Below are 16,311 nucleotides of genomic sequence, written 5' to 3' on the forward strand. Positions count from 1 at the left end.
TCCCGCAAACATTGTTTTGCCAGATAAAGTATTTCGCCCATATTATTTTATTGAAGTGACTAAATAAGAATGTTACCATAGCAACGTCCATCGCTATCCCGTTGCACCAACAAATATTAAATTATTACAACTCGAGACTGACGGGCTCGAGTTGTAATAATTTACAGTACTTATTATTTATTCAACAAATGCACTTATCGATATAAAAAGTAGCCAGTAGTCGATTCTCAGACCTACTGAATATATACATATTCAGTAGGTTTATATACATAAAATTTGGTGAAAATCAGTAAAGCCGTTTCGGAGGAGTACGGTAACTAACATTGTGACACGAGAATTTTATGTATTAATTATAAGATGATGATGATTACTTTATTAAGACTTTCACAAAAGTGACGGCCGCACTTAAAGACAATGATTATAATCTTTATCTAAGGATGGGCCGAATGCGGTTTGAACCGAATACGTGAACTACGGTCGAACATTCGGTAAAAATGAAAAATTCGGCCGAAGTTCGGCCGAACTTTCATTCAATGCCGCCGCGCTTTTTCGTGTGACTTGTTTATAGTAATAGTCCAAAATATTAAATAATAAAAGATTCCTAAATATTCCCAAAATGAAAAATTTACCTAATTGCTGGTGTACGTTAGATAGAAGTATTATTTTTTTCTAATGCAATTTACGAATGAACCTTATTAAGATGTGTGTCAGAAGAATGCAAAGTTTATTTAATTTTTGTTCAGATCTTGTAAAGATTTTTACAGACCTACTACAACAATTACTATAAAGGATATCTATATTGGTATCCTTAATAGGTCACCAATGGTCGTTTATCCTCGTTTCAAAGGGGACTTCTTTAACCATCTCCCCTAGCATTGAGATACTTGGCGTCAACATATCGAGCGAAGTCCAGTTCCGATATCATCTTGAGGGTAATGCCAAATTAGCCTCGAAGAAGCTGGGCGTTCTTAACAGAGCGAGACAGTACTTCAGTCCGGACCAACGCCTACAACTCTACAAGGCGCAGGTTCGGCCTCATATGGAATATTGTTCTCATCTCTGGGCAGGGGCGCCAAAATACCAACTGCTCCCTCTGGATCGTATCCAACGAAGGGCTGCTCGAATTGTTGACTGCCATAGTGTTTCAAACAGCTTGGACCCCCTGGAATTACGCCGAGATGTAGCTTCACTCTGCATCCTCTATCGGTTGTATCACGGGGAGTGCTCTGAGGAATTGTTCGGAATCATACCACCTGCAACTTTTCGCTATCGTCCCACGCGAAAAACATACCATCCTCATCACCTTGATGAGTGGCAGTCTTCCACAGTGCGTTTTTCGCGTACTTTCTGCCGTAACTTTCTGCCGCGCACTGTAAAACTCTGGAATGAACTGTCACCAGCAGTATTTCCAGACCGATACGACCAGCAAACCTTCAAGAAAAGAGCGTATTCCCCCCCCCCCCCCCCCCCACAGCAACTCCACAGAATACAAGCTACTCTAACTTAACGAAATTATAAATAGTTTCTTTTAAATACATTAACTTATAAGTAGGGAATTATATCGTAAAAGAAACACAAGCACGAATATTTGTTCGTAATTTATTTATTTGACAACTACTTTGCTACATAATATCCACCAATAGGAGGGTGAATTTGTGTACGAATTCGGACATCTACCGGTCCCTAGCACTTGTAGGTTGTATGACTCGAGCGATCTTTACACGAAATATTTCGAGTGTTTTGAGAATACACAAACTATTAGCTACAAATTATATCGTGCAGGAAACCGGTCTCTAACGCTTCAACTTCCAAGCGGCCACATGTGGTGTACGAATTCGGACATCTATAACCGGTCCCACTCGTTCGACTCGAAATCTTTGCACGAAATATTTTGAATGTGAAGTTTTGAGAATACACAAACTATGTTACGCTCGTAAAAATCTCATAATTCGGTATTTTATTCGAAGATGAACTTTTCTCACATTCTGAGAATTGTGCCCCAGGTGCGCGTGGTCTATGGCGCGGGCGGTTGCATACTAAGGCCGGTATAAATAGTCAGTACTTAAGATGCGACCCAGTCTCAAGATGCGGTTTGTATTACTTTGTATGGAAGTGAGACATTTTTTTTTAAATGAAATAAGGGGGCAAACGAGCAAACGGGTCACCTGATGGAAAGCAACTTCCGTCGACCATGGACACTCGCAGCATCAGAAGAGCTGTAAGTGCGTTGCCGGCCTTTTAAGACAGAACAGGGTAATAGGGGAGGGTAAGGATGGGAAGGGAAGGGAATAGGGTAGGGGATTGGGCCTCCGGTAAACTCACTCACTCGGCGAAACACAGCGCAAGCGCTGTTTCACGCCGGTTTTCTGTGAGAACGTGGTATTTCTCCGGTCGAGCCGGCCCATTCGCGCCGAAGCATGGCTCTCCCACGTATATCCCTCGGAGACATGCATGTACTTACTTGTATTATCGAAGCAGCTTACTTCTCAAAGTAATGTCAAATGTGTGCCTTACGCTCTGGAGTTAAGGCGGAATTTGTTATGTTTAATTTTGGTGACACTGGTGACCCTGACGTGGTAATGATGATGATGATGATGAATTTAATTTGCATAGTAGCATATGCTTTCAGTTCTTAAAACAGCGCCTAAGCCCCCAAACTTGTATTTATAAGGAAGCCGGAGTTCTGTTAGTATCTTCGGAACCATAGTATACCTCGGTGCAAAATCTTGCGTTTTGGTAGCATATGCTTAGGATGCTTCTTATAAAACCAAAATCACCATATGTTTCCATATAAATTAAGAGGAGTTCCCTCGATTACTCATGGATCCCATCATCAGGTCACCACTTTTGTGTACATAGTACCAAATTGGAGTGAAACCTAATACAACAAAATAAAAATTTCGAAAATCGGTTCACAAACGGCGGAGTAATCGTTGAACATACACAAATATGTGGCGGTACCCACAATTCGCCTAACATTCCTGCATCGCGCTATCGAAGTTTTCTGAGCGCGTCGGTATATATACGACAGCTGAAATGTATCACGTGGGCTCCGGCCTGACCGGGCATAACACCTCGCTCGGTCGGAAGATCTTCCTTTGTGGCGGCCACGCTTATTCCCACATTGGTGACCCTCGACAGAACACGCCTCCTTCATCATCATCACTCCCCGCCCCTCCGCACCGCGCCAGCCAGCATCGCCTCATCGGGTACATCGTCCACTAGCCGCAATGTACCGCGGCCTGGGCGACTCCGCATCGGCATCATCGGGCTTTCTCACTACGCCGACCGGTCAGCAAGCAGAGCACATCTCTCCTGGTCAGCACGTAGCATCGGCCCCGCACGGCAGCTATCCGACTCACTGGATCCCGTGCAGCAGCTTACAGTTCCGACTCACTGGAACTCACTGGCACTGGCGACTCAAGCGACAAGACTTCAAGATTCGACCTCCGGTCTTCGGGGGGGAGTGATGTGGCGGTACCCACAATTCGCCTAACATTCCTGCATCGCGCTATCGAAGTTTTCTGAGCGCGTCGGTATATATACGACAGCTGAAATGTATCACGTGGGCTCCGGCCTGACCGAGCATAACACCTCGCTCGGTCGGAAGATCTTCCTTTGGCCACCATGCATTATTCCCACAAATAAAAATAAAAATAAAATATCCACAGCCGAACATATAACCTCCTCCTTTTTGGAAGTCGGTTAAAAAATCAGACATATTTTATTTCACTGTTACTACAGATATGTTTTTTTTCATTAATTTCTATTATGATAGAGCAAGTATATTAATTAGTGCAGAATGTTCGGCATTTTCACCGAAATTCGGCCGAATGGCGAAGTTCGGTTCAAGCTGCCGAAGTCCCGTAAAAGATGGCGATAATAAGGTATGATAAATCATAATGTATCAACAAAGAAAATGTAGTACGCAACAGGAAAATAGAGCAGCAAAATAAAACTAAGTACAATCACTACAACAAAGCAATCTTAAAAAGATAAATTATTGACAGATTCATATTATGTTTTTGATTTATTTATTGTTTCTGCTAATAAAACACTTGTATTATGCGCAAAAGTATCAAGTATCAACAGCTTAAGTTAACAATATTAATAATAGATTCTTTCTAAAAACTCCACCTAACGTTGACTAACTCCTAAATTTTGTAAAATGTCGAATACACTGTCTTATATTGAGACGTATTTATCATTTAAAAAATATCAACACGCATTCAAACATGTATTATCAGAGAAGTTGATTCCTAAGCAAATGGGGGACCTACGTAGTTTGGTCGTGTTATGTCAAACCCAGCCGACAGATCACAATTAACATTGAATTGACATGATCCGACCAAATGACGTTGGTCTGTCAACTGCCTGGGAATCAATTTCTTCGATGGTACAATTACCGAAGACCAATTTAATAATTAATATAATCAAAAAAGTAGAGCCACGTAGAGCTATGAGCCTGTTCTAGACTGCAGTTTACATTGTCTGTCATTTTTATAGCAACACTTTTCTATATTATTATATTGTTCTTCATAATACTTATTGAATTTTAAAGTGGTCACCACGTTTAAAGATTTTTTATAGCTGGATATAGATGTTGTTTGAATAGCGTGCTATTTAATAGTAACAGCAAGCAGCAGCAGCCAGCAACAGAAAGTTTTTTTTAACAATAAAATAATCGTCATAACGCATGAAAAACTGGTATTACGAGTATAAATACTAATTATTGCCTTTACGTAACACGTTTGACGTTGCGCGTTGTCTTGAGTAAGTGGAAATTGTTGAGGCGGCGATTCAATTTGTATTAGGTACTTACTAAATCAAGAAGCTTACCGCTGAAATTTTTTGTCTTAATAAGTGTCTATTTTGTCAAAAAAACAATGAAGTATAACATTGACTTCTAAAGACCACAAGTTAAAAATACGTACGGTAAAAACCGTACGTATTTTAAGAGTCCGTATACGAAATTTTGCCGATTTCGCTGATTAACAGACGTGATTTACAGTTAAAATACAGTATTTCTATAAGTTTTAATGCACAACATGTAAGATCATTTCAATTATAATCTAATGTTGGAGCTAGATTTTTGTTTTTTTTAAGTATTTTTAAATAATCCAACTCAAACCCGCGACGCGTTTTGTGATTTTTGCTGTAAAAGGTTTAGAATATCACCTGTTTATGGATTGTATTGACGTCTTAACGGTATGAAAAAAATACAATGTACTGTTGAGAAAGTCGTTTATACAATGTTGGAATTATTTTTACCACTTTAATATGAAATAGTTGAGTAAAAAAATATGTAACTCTGCAAAATTTTAGAGAAAATGGGCAAAGAATTGCTGTTAATTTCGGCAACTTGGAGCTGTAATTCATAAAAAACGACAGAAATAATCCATAGATAAAATTCTATCCAATTCGAGAAAAAAGCAAAAAAAAGAAAAGCAAATTGTGCCAAAAAAACACGATTCAAAACAACCTAAATCTCACATTAGCCTTGCGGCGAGTAATAATATAATGTGAGATTTAGGTTGTCTTGAATCGTGTTTTTTGGCACAATTTGTTTTTTTTTCTTCTTTTTTCTCGAATTGGATAGAATTTTATCTATATAGATTATTTCTGTCGTTTACTTCAAAATTTCTGCAAAATTTCGTATACGGGCTCTTAAGTAGAAAGAAAGATAATAATTAGAGATGTGCCGATCATGACTTTGGCCGACTAGCCGACTAGCCGATTAGTCGGTTGCAAAGAAGCAAGCCGATCATGGTTTCGGAAGTTTCTGTATCTTTTTTAACCGACTTCCAAAAAGGAGGAGGTTATATGTTCGGCTGTGGAGATTTTAGAGAATATGAACTAAAAAGTATTAAATAATTTTTCCTATCTAATAGTGCCTTTTTCCGAATTCGGCTAAAACTCAACTGGGTATTTCTGTACTCAATCTTCATCATTTTGAAGTCGGTGCCAGTTAAAAAAGTTTCAAATATTCTGGCAGACTGAAGATTCAGCTAAGTATATCTTCTACCGACTTCAAAATGATGAAGATTGAGTACAGAAATAGTTGAGTTTTAGCCGGATTCGGAAAAAGGCACTATTAGATAGGAAAAATAATTTAATACTTTTTAGTTCATATTATTTAAAGGATGTTATTATTGTTTTTACCTTGGAAGTCGGTTTTAATTTTTTGTTAATTTACTGCTGTTTTGCGGGTGAGTCGCACACGCCGCCTGCAAACTGTACTATGCGTACGTTTCTTTATTTTGTTTCTGTGATACAGTGATGATTTTCATTAAATACCTATTTCATGTACATGAAATCTCGATTTAATAAAACATACTTAATTTGTTGTTAAGATTATATTTACAAAAATAATTTCTTTAGTGAAAGTACTTTCAGAAACACTTCATTTAATTTTAAAATGTCTAACATTGGTCGAGTGTGAATTGTGATATACTTAAAAACACATTATAAATAATAATCAAGGTTTATCTTTAATGTAATTCCAATAAGAGCAAAAAAAGTAAAAAGCTAAAAAGCCGATTAGTCGGCAATTTTTGCCGACTATTCGCCGACTAGTCGCCGACTACAAAAGTGGCCGGATAGTCGGCTTTACCGACTAATCGGTGACTAGTCGGCACATCTCTAATAATAATATAACATTTTTGCTTTTCGCTTTTCTTTTAAACAAACAATGGTTAAACTACATAGATTTTCCAACAAATCAAATTTGTTTCCAATAACATTTTCGCTTAAGGCGAGGATAAACCCCAATTTGTTATTCCGTGACTCCCGGTTTACCTAGTTCCAATATAATAACGAAGTGTTAAAAATATGAGATATAAAGCACAATATTTAAAATACCTTAAACCATAAACATTTTAATAAAACGTAGTACTTTGGCTGTAATTAATTTACAAACTCACCTCCGATAAAAATCTATTTCATCGAAATATAAGTAATAACTAGGATAATTATACATTTTATTTGAATAAATTGTTAGTAAATCTATATTAAAATCTCTTTAACCGAACAATTTTGTTTCTTAATGTTTATTTCCAAAGATATTTAAAAAAAAACATGAAAAATAGACAAGATCCGCTTTATGCAAGAACAGTTCTATGCTAAGCTAAAATGAATCTTATTGCGATGCGTATACGCTTGGTCTTTGGTTGTGTGCAAGGTCATCGTTTTTGATTGAGATTAATCCCCGCCGTAAAAAAATAGGTATGTATAAACCGTTGATAAGAAAATAAATATAACATGTATGTTCGTTTTTAAAAATATTTTTTATTTTAGTATATTTTTCTGCTTCGAAGTGCGTGTGCGTGATTTTTTTATAGGTGAACACTGAACAGTTTTTCCAACGCATTTAAAATTATGACAAAGACGTAACGTAGGTAAAACCTTCTTCTTAACCAGGCGCGGTCCGAAGGGAGGGGGGGGGGGTCACATGGGACATGAGCCCCCCCAAAATCTAAGCTAAAATTGAAAAATCTCAAAATCTTGCCAAATAATAAAAGGAAATTTCTATTTACCCTATAACAGCGATAAATTTTTAGTGTAGTGATTGTGTCATTTTCTAAAATTAGATACTACATTATATTTAAATACTAAATAATAAATAATTCGATCTGAGCAAAAACACGATGTCATAAACTTTTCTCTATAGAAAAAATCACAAAGATGCATTTTATTTTCACAATTTTTTTATTTATTGCCATAACCGTGCATTAAACTAAGTTAATATTTTAACACATTGTATAAAATTCTATCATTGAGAGATCGACCTAGCGGATTTTTAAAATGTTGTATATTTATCGAGATATTGAGAAAAAACTAATATGGCGATGAATCCGCGTCGTTCTTTTTCACCTAGCATGTGAAAGACGGGCGTGAGTGTGAAGAGAGAAGGACGATGTTTGATTTTTGGGATTAGTCGCCTCTTAACACCGTTAAAATTGATTGTAGCCTCCAACCATCGTATCAGCAGCAGCAATTTTGACCTAAGACATTAAGCAGTTTGAAGCATATGTAAGTTATGTATTATACTTACTAATTAGTAAGTTGGAGGCTTCGCGGGCGACGGCTGTAAGGAGTGGTTTCAGTCCGGGGCCGGCCGCAGCTGAACACGCGTGTCGCAATTAAATTAGGCGGTTGACGGTTAACTTCTCCGATTAAGGATTTCCTCTGATAACAGTTTTTTTTAATATGCATACAAAATAACTTCTTAATATACGTTCCATTTTTAAATAATCGTCACAAAGTCTTGTGAATTTTTTGCATGTGAGTAAAATTCGTGCCGTTTTATTGTGAAAGTGAAGAATTGCTATGATGAAATTATTGAGATCCCACATTATAATTTACGTCTTCAAATAGCACTTTATTGGAGAGACGCATAGAAATTTTTTTCGCAAAAACATCAAACAAACCATTTTGGGATTCATGTCTAAATAGATTTTAAATAAATTACTTTAATCGAAGTTTTTGTTTGTATTATAATAATTAGCATAAGAGGTATAAATACTTAGGTTTGGTTAATAATTGAAGATTACTATCAGCAAAGCTTTGATTCGTGTACTGAATATTAATATCTATATATTATATAAAAATGGATTTTCAATTGTGTTAGTAACGCTAAAACTCGAAAACGGCTGAACGGATTGGGCTAATTTTAGTCTTAAAATATTCGTAGAAGGCCAGGGAAGGTTTTAAAGTGACACGAAGTTCACCTTCAGCTAGTATTTAATAAAAATGTACAATTCAAATAATAAAAATGTAGATCTCTACATTTTTATTAAATAGGTAACTTTGAAATAGCAACTTTCTTACATTTTTGGTAGTCGATTAAAATCTATTAAGAAGTGAATGATATTTCATAAATAAATATTTGCTCCAGGTTCGAAAGACAAGCGTCAGAATGGCGGCCATAAAGGAATACCCGTTTGATCTCAGCGACTTAAAGAACCAGAACGAAACCAACGGCACCCCGACCGACCCGACGAGCCCGGCGAAGCCCGAGAAGCCGCCAGTGGAGCCCGAGCAGCCACCAGCGGAGCCCCCGGCCTACACCGCAGCGCCACCCAGGGTGCCCACTCCGGACGGCAAGAGAAAAGTCTCCATCATGGCCAGCGAAGGAAGCAAGGACCGGGAAAATCTGCCTTCAGAAAGGTAAGATGTTTGAACTTATAGAATATATTTAGTAGAGTTCGAAAAATTCTTACTATATAGTTTTTTCTAATTTTTCTTCAGTACAAGATACTGATCATTATAACACTATCAATGAAAATCTATAATATAAAATATAAGGTGTCTGTCTATATCTAACGTGTTTGTATGCACCGAGCACCGGTCAGCGAGCACGTACGCTCCACTGTAACAACAGAGGACACGTCCGGGAAAACGGTTCACCTTCGGTGCTGTGATAACGTCGTCATGCTATGCGTTTAGGGAATTAGATGACCCTTCAAAGTAACTACAAGGTACAAAATAATAATAAAATAAAAATCGGCCAAGAGCGAGTCGGACTCGCGCACGAAGGGTTCCGTACCATTATTGATTATAGACCAAAAATAGGCCAAAAATTGGGTTTTTGTGTGAGAGCCTCCCTTAAATTTTTATCTTAGTTCAATTTAATTTATTAAAAAACACATAATATAATTGAGGATTTTGTGAAAATTTTAAGTGCCTAGCTATTGTCATTATTGATATCGAGCATGCCAGCCTGCCATGAGTGCGGCGCTGTGGAGGACACGGCCCAGTATACCCTTGAGGTTTGCGATCGTTGGGCCGTGCCGCGCCACGATCTCGTGGCAGTGCTACGAAGGGACCTCTAGGTCCCGGGCATGGTGCGCTGCATGCTCCTCGAGAGCGATGAGGCCTGGCAGGCGGCGGTCTCTTTCTGTGAAATTGTTATGTCGCAGGAAGAGTCCGCGGAGCGGGACAGAGAGGACAATCCTACCTCTCTGCCGCTCCGCCGGCGTAGGACGGGAGTGCGAAGAACTCTCGTCTAACGGGGCTCCGGGAGAGGATGGGAACCTCCCCGGCTTAGTCAGTCCCGGCGCCGAGGGGAACTCTTCAGTTTGCCGAAGCGTTCCCTAACTTTGGTGGAAGTCCGGTCCCTTCTGAGGTAGACCGGCCGATCGTGGAGGGAGTCCTGTGTTTGTTAGATCCGGGACATCCCTCCTTTATACGGCTGAAGGCGAACCGCAGGTGAAATGAAATGATATCGAGCATAATAAGCCAAAACATCATATTTGTTGTATGGGAGCATTAAATATTAATTTTATTTTGTTTTTAGTATTTGTTGTTATAGCGGCAACAGAAATACTCAACCTTTGAAAATTGCAGAAGTCTTTATAAAATATATTTTTTTTATAAAGACTTCTGCAATTTTCAATTTTTTTATAAAATAATACTGATATAAAATAATACTTTTTTTATTAAATAATACTGATATAATAATTTACTAGGGGCTATGCCTGTTCTGAGAGGACGAAAGTAACGGGAAAGTTTTCTAAAGCTCATACCTTATACAGGGTGTAACAACACTAAGTAATAATACTTTAGGCCTTAGGGTGTGTAACCGCGATTGACAATGAAGTGTCAGATATTGTCAATCGTGGTTTTATATGGACAATGACAAATTTTTTACAGGGAGTCAATGACCGCTAGCGACAAGTTAGCCCGAGTGGAGTATAGCAGAACTTGACTTAAGTTTGACACCAAGAGCGACATCTATCGATACATAGAGACAACTACACGATTTAATATTCGAATCAATCCAAAGATGGCGTTTATAAATTACTATATTTTGAATTAAAATTGACATTGACACTAGAAAAAAGGGGACGTCCATAAATTACATATGTTATAGGCGTGTAAGGAGGGTGTTGCCTAAAAATCTTACGTAAAACGAGAGGATAAGAAATTATACCTACAGAGAGGAGTTGTAGACACCCTCAAAGCAACGTTTTTAATAGCTATAAAAATACCCTACATATAAGTTTTCATTAAAATATTATTCAGTTAATATGGAAGGTTAATTAAAATTCGTCATTTGTATGCAAAATCATCAAGCATTGTTACGGAATCCCGACCTCGATAGTCCTTCAACATTCTGCGGGTTATTTGGACGCCTTTTTTGTCGATTTTCACTGAGCGGATGCATGTGGTCTTAGGTTCATGTGTCGTCCTTGGAATGTTTAACGGTTACGAGGCAAGGTTAGAATGAAATAGGTTCATGCTATACGTAACACCTTATATAATTTTGATTTATCGCTTTGGTTAATTACCCATTACCCGCTGAATAAAAAGTCATCTACGTAAATGCATAAAGCATTCATTTCTCTTTTATGCTTTTATGTGTGATACGTTCTGTGAAACCTTTTAATACAAAAGACGTTCATTTCCACCATCCGGGCTATTTGCGGTGTAATTACTGAATTATCATTATCGTTGTTTTCATCCTCTTAAAATACTCGGGCTGGTACCTAAATAGCCAATTCTGAGGTGGATTGTTCTGGTTGACTCCGGGTTCAGCGCGGAAATCGTTTACCTGGCTGGAGATCAAGCACATGGACACACAAACAGATAGATTCATTTGTTACTAACTTGTTTCCGCAGCTTCTCTAGCGTTTTACAAAAATGAAACAAATACAAAAGTGCCTTCCTCAGGAACTACTCCGTAAAACAGCATAAAAATGTTAAATGTTTTTAAGGTTATTGCGGACAAACAATAAACGCAGCGGGTAACTTTTTTAATAAACAAAATACAGCTGAACCTCATGAACGTATAACCTCCTCCTTTTTGGATGTCGGTTTAAAAGGAGGGTAGTTTTTCCGATAACGGAACAACTTAATATGGACCATAATTACAAGAAAACTTTCGTTGTGTAAACTGAATTTACAAATGGTTTTGTTGTACCAGTTCGACAGCCAGTTCGACAAGGCTTTAAATGAACGTGGCGAGAGGGGGAACTAGCGCTGTTTTCGTACAAAAACGTCATTTTTGACAGTTCTTCTTTACCAGCAGCGCCCATTGACATATTCATTTAAAGCCTTGGTGCACTATATATGTTCAAATTGTAGTTTTCCATCTTTTTAGTAAAAGATGGCCCCGTGCGAGTTTCTTACGCCGGTTGTTCTCGCCGGGTTAGTTCCTGAACCGGTGGTAGGCACCTAAGTATCGACGTTCAGAAATATTTTTGTAAAAAAATTACTCTGAATAAAAAATATTTTGATTTTGATATTCAAACCCGCGGCCGGCTGAAACTAGGCATGCGCATTTCCGTGCGCTTTGATTTTAAGCATAACTAATAAAAATAAAAAAATATATAAAGACAAACAGATTTTATCTTGTAATATAACAAAAATATAATTTTTGATAGGTATAATTTTAAGTTTACTTTTAACATTTTTTTCATTTATACCTAGTGCGACATTTACAAAAAAGTTCAATAGAGTTCAACGCGTCACTGTTCGTGATCAAAAGGCCTCTTTGTTAAGCGAGTAGGACACTGTTGTACTCATATAATATCTATAACTAGCTAACTACCGGTATCTTACTACAATCACGTGACTGTATATTTTGTGAAAGGCAAGACCTAGCACTGCGAAGACTCATTGAAACAGTGATCCGAACTTCGTTTCTATATAATACAAATTATACAGTAGCGTGAGTAAGCTGACGTATTCTTGAATGCAATGCAGAGGCAAATTTAGTGCATCTGACTTTATATTGCATTACTGATATAATGCTCTTTAAAGTTTTCTGCTCCAATATTATATAATTTTGATGAACAAGAACTTCCTTGCGGTCATATTATGGTCACAATAATTTTGACGTTTGAACTTTTTAAAACACAATTTAACCCATATATCCCTAAGCGGCACCCGGTTGTCGCACAACAATTGAAGATCTATTGTGTCTGCGATTCCCACGATCGAGGTTTTAAAAGTTGTAATGTTAATATTTTGACGTTAATACTTTTTTAATTGGCTGTTTACATTGAACTAACTTGTTGGATAACACTGACTGCCACCATGATTACGCGGCTATTTACTGCAGAAAATATATACAATCGACGTCGATATTGATCAATCAAAGATTTAAGATTAAAATGCCCCTATAGTCATGATCGCCTGTGTTCGTCTGACGTCCGTCATGGCCCCATGGGCCAACGTCAATATACATAAAGTTATCTGATTATAATTATAACGCCTAATGCCTATGTAATATGTGGATACAGGCGGTGAATGTATGCGGTAGAAGATTTCCTACCGTATGTTATACTGTGGTCACTATGAGGAGGTCTATTATTGAGGTCATACGAATTGGTCATGTGGGCATGCACATACGACAAGTAAAAAGTACGCTGACTCACACTCACTGTCGTAACCATAATATAAATCATAGAAATTGTCACATGCTCGTTTCAAGCGGAATCAATTTTGGTCGCTACGTATACAACCTCGTTACTTCACACATTGTCGTTTTGTGTACTACTAATTAGGGGACATTTTGTTGTCTTTTAGGAATACCCAATTTTCAGTGGACTCCCATACTAATATCATCATAAATCATAAAGCTAATTTGACATTGTTTACCTTTTACAAAACAAAATAAATCTAGTCTAGCAGAAAAACGTATTAAAAGGGATTATTATTAATTGTTGATTTAAATTAACTGTTTCCTAATAAACTATCGAGTAATAATTGTTAACTATTATATTATATTATCCAAATTATTACTTATACATATTATGAGCGCAGCTAGTAAGAGTTAGCTTGAAATCCGATTTTCACCTCCTAAAATGTTTTTAGCTCGCCTCAGTTACTGAAATGCATAATTACTTTGGCGAATACGACAAACTACAAGCTCATTTCAGTACCAACAAAGCGGGTGTTGGGTTCAGTGTCGGATGTCGGCTGAAGTTTACAGCAACTATCAACATTCAGTAGCGAGCCGGCGTTCTCCGCGGCTTCGCGTGCGATTCGGCCGCGGGAGGTTCACGTCTGCTTTTTGCGTTGGCCAATGACCGAGCAGCCGGCCGGCAAAATCGAGCGGGCCGAAGCAGTCACGTGCCCGGGGTGAGACGCGGCGGGCGCCCGCAGCCGCGGAGCCTTCTATAAGATGCACACTCACCGCCGCATAGGTGTAGGGCACGCCATGCGCCGGCGCACGCTTCGTATGTTCGCACGTTGAGATCCTCAGTGGAGCGGCTCGGGTCATGTAGGATGTCTCACAACAGCCTCAGCTGTCCCTACGACGGTTACCACCACGACCACCTGTCGGACTCCTCGCTCGAAACAGACGCACTAAATAGACATTGGTGAGTCTCGTTTGTGTACGATTTGCGCCTGAAAAACAGCGGTTAATTTTGTAAGGGGGTAGATTTTATGACTTTTTAGAAATTAATTTGTATTCTTAGTATTATGATAATTCACTTTTCGCTACATAAAATGTAATTATAAAACAAAGCAGGGGTCGAAAAAACATCTGACCATTTCTGAAAAGTATGACTAAAGATGCTTTGTTATTTAAACTACAACATCAAAGTAAATATTGCTCGAAAAATATCTTGTTAATGAAAATATCAAATCGTCAAAATATTATTTCCAACTAAACGCAACCAATAAGTTTTCAGCCTAGATCGGTTGTAAGTTGTAACTTAACTTTACTTAAAATTCGGTCAATAACGAATGTATTTTATCACTGTGTATCATGTAACAAACAAAAGTTTTTAATAACATGAAATCCCGTTAAACTTTAATATTATAAGCATACTTTATTGCGAAACTTAAAATATTATTTATCAACCCACAAGGAAAACAAAGCCAGAGCTAAATATAGTGCAAGTTTGCCCGAGTGTAAGTGCGTGTGTTTCCGTCCGCAGCATCGTATCTCGCAAACAAACTAGGTGTTTAGTTTGATTTTGATCTAGTTTTTTTAAGCTGATGTAAACGTATACAAAAAAGATAAAAAATCTTGTAGGGGTTAACTCCTAAGGTTGGGTTGCACCAACTAACTTTAACTATAACTGTAACTTTAACTTTAACTACAATGCAAAATGTCAAATCTTTGATTAAAGTTAAAATCGGACGCCATCAAGACGCCATATTTAACCATAACCATAGAGCTCGACAAGGTTTTAAATGCACGTGGCGAAAAAAGGAACTAACGCTGCAGAACTCCTTTACCAGCAGCGCCTCTGCCCACGTTCATTTATAACCTTGTTGGACCAGCTGTTATCTGTCAATTTCTCCGGTCAAAGTTAAGGTTAAAGTTAAATTTGCCTTAACTATAACCATAACTTTACCTTTAACCACGCCTCTGGTGCAACCCAACCTTTACGTTTCTTTCATTTGTTACCAAGTACGTTGCCTTCAGTTACTTACCTAAAGGGCTTATCCAGTATCCACCTCACTAAATTTAGGGCCTGTTTCACCACTTCCTGATAAGGCTATCCACCAATTAACTTGACATATCAAGAATGGAGAATCTGTCAAAAAAGTTGTGAATAGCCTATTAGGCACTTTATCAGAAAGTGGTGAAACAGGCCCTCAGACGTCTAAATTGATACTGAATCAATTTAGACGTCTAAGGGCCTGTTTAATAAACTAAATTAAATTATCCTAATTAGCGTAATAAATCGGAAGAAGTGGGGCTTCTGATTGGTAGAATCAGAAGTTACTTAATTATTATTCTTCTTTTTAAGATTCTAACTAGGACGTCTAAATTTAGTGAGGTGGGAAAACGGAATCCTGCATTAAAAACTCGACAAATTGCCAAAATAGGCATGCCGCTCAGTTGAGATGCAAAATTAAATAAAAATTGGCCAAGTGCGAGTCGGACTCGCGCATGGAGGGTTTCGTACCATTTAAGAGCGAAAATAGGCAAACAAAAATATTGTTATATGGGAGCCTCCCTTAAATATTTACTTTTTTATTTTAATTTTATTATCAATTATTAAAGCACTAATACCATTAAGTATTTTGTGAATATTTCAAGTGCCATTATTGGTATAGAGTAAAAATGCCAAAAAATCAAGTTTGTTGTATGGGAGCCCCCCTTAAATATTTTGATTTATTTTATTTTTTGTTATAATATAGCGACAACAGAAATACATAATACGTGAAAATTTCAACTATCTAGCTATCACCGTTCTTGAGATACAGCCTGGAGACAGACAGACGGAGAGACAGCCAGACGGACAGACAGACAGACAGACGGACAGACAGACAGACGGACAGACAGACGGACGGACAGACAGACAGACAGACAGACGGACAGACAGACAGACGGACAGACAG

At 37.8% G+C, this 16,311-nt stretch overlaps 1 protein-coding gene across 6 annotated transcripts in view; it reads left to right on the forward strand.

The window, feature by feature from the left end:
- The window catches only part of LOC121739222 (sodium/hydrogen exchanger 9B2-like), a 90,550-nt gene that overhangs the window by 31,056 nt on the left and 43,183 nt on the right, over positions 1-16,311 (forward strand). For 4 of the 6 annotated variants that reach the window (XM_042131690.1, XM_042131613.1, XM_042131935.1 and 1 more), the window contains exon 2: positions 8,897-9,168. In XM_042131690.1, the coding sequence (XP_041987624.1) occupies positions 8,897-9,168 (272 nt within the window). Of the gene's footprint in view, positions 1-8,118; positions 8,284-8,896; positions 9,169-13,993; positions 14,331-16,311 lie in introns of those variants that run through there. The other 2 variants (XM_042131858.1, XM_042131997.1) reach the window with 2 other exon arrangements.

Source organism: Aricia agestis, chromosome 1, assembly GCF_905147365.1.
Source record: "Aricia agestis chromosome 1, ilAriAges1.1, whole genome shotgun sequence".
Taxonomy (NCBI): domain Eukaryota; kingdom Metazoa; phylum Arthropoda; class Insecta; order Lepidoptera; family Lycaenidae; genus Aricia; species Aricia agestis.